General features: G+C 61.7%; 2 protein-coding genes across 2 annotated transcripts in view; both read right to left on the bottom strand.

Annotated features, from left to right (window-relative positions):
* Positions 1-1,541: 1,541 nt before the first annotated feature.
* On the bottom strand, positions 1,542-2,399 carry MNEG_8000 (hypothetical protein; the record flags this gene model as incomplete). Its single annotated transcript, XM_014043527.1, has 2 exons — positions 1,542-1,940; positions 2,256-2,399. 2 exons carry the CDS (start codon positions 2,397-2,399, stop codon positions 1,542-1,544), a joined length of 543 nt encoding a protein of 180 aa, XP_013898981.1.
* A 2,212-nt stretch (positions 2,400-4,611) lies between these two features.
* Positions 4,612-4,864, bottom strand: part of MNEG_7999 (Inner membrane metabolite transport protein yhjE) — a gene marked incomplete at both ends in the record, with an annotated part of 4,002 nt that continues 3,749 nt past the window's right edge. The window contains one exon of the mRNA XM_014043526.1: positions 4,612-4,782. Within this exon, the coding sequence (XP_013898980.1) occupies positions 4,612-4,782 (171 nt within the window). The remainder of the gene's footprint in view (positions 4,783-4,864) is intronic.

Genomic DNA, 4,864 nt, shown 5'->3' with positions numbered 1-4,864 from the left:
GGTCATAATTGGGTGTGTCGTCAGTGCTAGGGCACCCTCCCCCCGCCTCCCCATCCCCCACTGCCTTCGCACCCCCCGAGACCGTGTGACTCGGTCATAATTGGGTGTGTCGGCAGTGCTGGGACACTCACCCCTCCTTCACCCAACCCCTCACGGGCTCCACACCCCCCGGGCCACCTCGTGGCTCGGCTTTAATCGTGGTGTGTTGCTAGTTGAGAGGCTCCCTTCTGTCCGCCCCGCCCCCACCGCCAGTGCACCACCAAGGTGGTCTGCTGCCGGCAGGGCCGCGACACTCTCAGACCTCAGTCGCCGGCACACAAGCTCTCGCGGCCAATCTCCTCCTCCCTTTTGACTGCCGTGCACATGATTGCAGGCCCCCGGAACCCTCTCTGTCCCCCCTTTCTCGTCTCATCCGGGCTGCATTACTCATTCACTTTGCAATCACTCTCATCCCCTTGAATCGAAGGAACGCCAGGCTGCCGTTGGAGCGCCGCTGCTGCAATTCGTCAGCGCACGTTGGCATCTTGGCTTGGTTCGGCCCCAAATGTGAGGCCAGGCAACTGCCTTGCCGAGGCACGGCTGGCTGCTCCGGGCCAAAATCAGGGGTTTGGGAGGTGCTCCGACGCGCCTGCTTGCCTGAAGCGCGTTGCTCGCGCTCGCCTAGGGGCCCCGCTGGTTGCTGCCGTCGACCACTCGCAGCCCCCGCCCTCCCACAATTCGACTGCCCCCCACGTGCGCAGTGCTGAGACGATGATTTTTGAGTTGCTTTGGTCAAGTTCAAGCAACCTGCAGCGGCCCCGCGCCTGCCGTCCAAAGGCAATAAGTTTGTTCTTTTGGTTGCAGCGACGCCGACGGTTTTGTAACGTGTCGCCTTGCTATGTTTGTCTGGTATCCTGATAGGGGTGCTTATTAATACGCTGCTATCCAACACAGCCGGGGCTGCTGCATCCTCAGGATGGCGCGTCCGCCGCCAACAGGGCACCAGAAAACCACCAGCAGCACAGACAGCCCCGAGATCAGGCCGGCTGCACATTGCCAGCCGACAGCTGCAGCATCCAGTGTCGCGCACACTTGATGCTGATGATTTTTGAGCATGCGGTTGGAGCTGCCACTGGGAGAGGCAAGCCACAGGTTTCGGCAACACAGCCCGCACGGCAGCAATTGCACGGCGCAAACTTTGCACGGGCTCAGTGCCCGCCAGTGGCAGTTCAAAGCACTCCGGCTCGCCAGCAGAGTAAGGTGTGCAGCAGTTTACAGAACAGAGCGCACGTGACTAAAGACGGCATGCCGCCGGTCAGGCTGACTGTACCAGCTGAAAAGACGACTCAGTGGGGTTTAGGTAGCCCATTGGGGAGCACAAAAGCTTGAAACTTGCCTGTTTGCAGCTGAAGTTTGTGCATAGGCATGTGCACTCACATGTGTGTAAAAATGTGGGAGTGCCATGAGCCAGCGGCGGTTTCACTTGAATTGAGGTAGTCATGAGTAACGACATCATACACCACCACAGCCGTCAGCTGCTCCTTCGAGCTGCCAAACTACTTTTAATACTCGCTCTCGGTCTCAACTTTGAACCGCCGCGCGAGCGACTGCTCAGCAGCTGCCCCGTGCCGCCGCCGCACCACCGCTTGCGTGCTGTCGCCGCCGCCGCCGCCGCCGCCGCCGCCGCCGCCGCCCGCCGACGCGGCCGCTGCCGCGTCCTCCAGCGCCCGCAGGCTCCGCTCGATCTCCCTCCGCCCCCGCTCCGCCGCCGCCGACGCGCCGCGCAGCACTGGCGCGAGCGCGCGCTCCGCCTCGGCTGCCGCCTCCCGCAGCGCGGGCGCGGCGCGGTCGCCCTCTGCCGCAAGGCGCCGCAGCGCCCTCTCCTGCTCGTGGCGCAGGCGGTGGGCCTCGCCCCGCAGGTCAGCTGCCACCGCCGTGACTTCGTCCCGCGCCTGGGTCACCTACAAAGCGTTCAAGAAAGTTGGGTCGATCGGGTGAATTGGGGTTATCATGGCGCTGGCAACTGCGCGTGCAGATTTGACCAGTCTTGGAGCGCTGACAGCAGCATGTGTGCTGATCCTGACTGCAAGAGTCATAATTGGGCGTGTGATGGGTTTGGAGTGGGGAGGGGTAATATGCGTGCATGCAGATAGCAAGGCGCATAATGCACTGGGTGTGCAGCCTCGTGCTGCTGATCTGCACCAGCTATTAAGATGCCCTGCCCATGCCCATTGCAGGTTCAAAAGCCGGGCAGCAGCCGCCACGCCGCTCCTCACGTGACGCTTGACGGAGGGCAGCAGCTTCCGCCTGACCGCGCTGATGTCACCCTGCTCGTAGGTGTACACCGCCGTGGCGCCAACCAGCGCCCCCAGAAGCGAACAGGGCACAAACGCTGGCGGTTGAGAAGGATGGCAGAACATGGCCGGGGGCGGGGTTGAGAGTGCGGCGTAGGAGTGCGCGGCGAGTGAGAATCCGTGTGCTGCTTGCAAGATATGCGTGCATGAACTACAGCTGCCGCTGCCTGCGGCAGCTCTTGGCCTTCAGCAATCGCCCCAAAAGCTGCCGACTGGAAACGCAATAACAGAAGACTTGGGGGACGCGGGCAGCACGATGTAAGTGCTGCGCCCCGCCCGCGTGAGGCTCTCACCCAGGATGGGCCTCGCCAGCAGTCCGACGACCGGCAGGCGGCAGAGCCTGTGGCGCACGAAGCGCAACAGTAGTGCGCCGGACACCATGCCCGCTCCGTACATTGCGTACCTGTTTTGCAAGGCAGGGGACGGGGAGGCGGGTTCCGGGTCGGACGCCAATGCATTTGGGGCACAGCAGTTGCGGAGCGTCAGCGAGGTGAAGCACGAAAAGGGGAAACACAGCGGTGCAACTGAATGGCCATTTGCAAATGCATGGCAGTTCGGGTCCTGGTCTGGGAGCCGCTCAATGCATGCATGCATGCATGCAGGCAGGCAGGCAGGCAGAGCAAGCGCTGCTGACGCGTTGATGCGCATGCGCATTGGAGGCGCACCTTGCAGTGTTGTCGGCATCCGCTGGCGCGGCCCATGCCTGCGAGGGACGCCTTCGCCTCTTACTACGCAACTTTAAACTGCCCTTGCCGGTCTCCCAGGGTAGGTCGATCGTAAGCGGGGTTCTCTCTAATGTGTGTGCCATGAATGCAAGAGATCTCAAGCTGTAGTATCAAGCTGACGTATTGCAAACAAACTCAGAATGCAATGAGGATGACGAGGGCTTTGTATGCATGGTCCGTGCTCCCGCACTTCGCTTCATCAGTCGTCATGCAGCCTTCCAGCGGCTTCGAAGTGGCGTGCATGCTTTCACTGAAGGATCAACACGTTAGAATATAGATGCGTGGGGGCTTCTGCACCAGCAACACACAATACGTGCATATGGTGACTCGTCAAGTGTTGACCACTGCTGACTGCTAGAGTTTGGCTGCTGCTCTGGGCAGCGGTACTACACCGCCCATCATCCATGTACCCAAAATTGGCGGCGTACTTGAAAGCTTCCAGGGCAGCTGCGGCGGTCGAGGCCGTTCTCACATGCCGAACCAGCGGGTGCATCGGACAAGGCAGAGCCGGTCCAGCATGCCACACGCAGCAGCACACTTCACAGACCACGTTTATGACCCTGTACTTATATACACCTACAAATGCAGGGCGGTTACAACATGAGCTGCCTCCACCCCTTTATCCAGCCGTCAATCTCAGCAAAGGGTGCGGTGCCTGCTCGACATTCAAGCAACGCGCAGCAGGCCGTTTGGCCCAATCCTTTGCGCCAAGCGGCGAGACAAAGCAGACAGCTACCCGCGTGCATGGGGTTGAAGGTCAGCAGCAGAGACATCAAGCCGGGAAAGCGGTTCCTCCTCTACTTTGGGGAGAATTTGAATTCTGGTTGCGTACACAAGTTGCGCTCTGCCTTGACGCCGCCTCAAGCCGAGGATGCAGCGGGCGGCGGCAGGCAATGTGCAAGCCGTGGCTCGAGGGGAGGCTCTCAGCCATGCATGACGACAGCGAAAGATGCTGGTAACGGGGAGTGGGGGGGCCAGCGAGTGGCGCGTCTCACGCGGGTGGAGGCCGAGCGATCCTGCTGATACAACAGGTGGGATTAGCATCGGGGACAAACCGGCAGGGTGCAGGGGCTTGCGATCAGCACAAACAGCATGGCACATGCCACTGTGACTTGGCACAACAAGAGTAGAGGAGCTTGAAAGCAGGGTGGCAGGCACGCAGAGCTGTCCCCCCATATTGACTGCATATGTCGTGCTAGAAAGCTTGCGTGCGACCAAACGAGAGACAGATGTGCAGCAAATCAAGTTGAAAAGGGGGACGCGAGCCGAGTCGGGCGCAGCGCGCGCGCCGAGCGGGGCGCACGCGCCCAGGGGCGGATGGCACGAGCGCCGGCTGCCTGGCAGGGCGCCGGCTTGAGAGATCCATTCATGAGGGCTCCCACCAGTCTCGTCAGCAAGATGAGCGGGGTGCGGGTGCGCGATCCAGCACAAACACACCGCAAAACAAACGTAGAACCCGACCATAACCCGACAACAGGGCAGCACCCAACGTAGCTGCCTGTCGCAAATCAATGACACGGATTCCTGTGACTCGCTGAACAGATCGCGCCAGATCACGCCTGCTCCACTGCGACCGCCAGGTCGGCCGCCGGGTCCTTTGGCGACCTGTTCGACTCTGGCACCAGGATGGTGATGGCGACGCCCGCCACGATGGACAGCAGGGTGCAGGCCAGCATGTAAAAGCCGGGGGCGGTCAGGGTGTTGCCTGTCGTCAGGCCGATGGCCTGTGGGGACGCGCGGGCAGGCGGGTGCACAGCACGGGTTGAGCAGGGGCGGCGGGCGAAGGGAGGGGGGGTGGGGTATGCA

This window comes from Monoraphidium neglectum (assembly GCF_000611645.1).
Source record: "Monoraphidium neglectum strain SAG 48.87 unplaced genomic scaffold scaffold01474, whole genome shotgun sequence".
Lineage (NCBI taxonomy): Eukaryota > Viridiplantae > Chlorophyta > Chlorophyceae > Sphaeropleales > Selenastraceae > Monoraphidium > Monoraphidium neglectum.
This window is presented reverse-complemented; position numbering and strand designations above follow the sequence as displayed.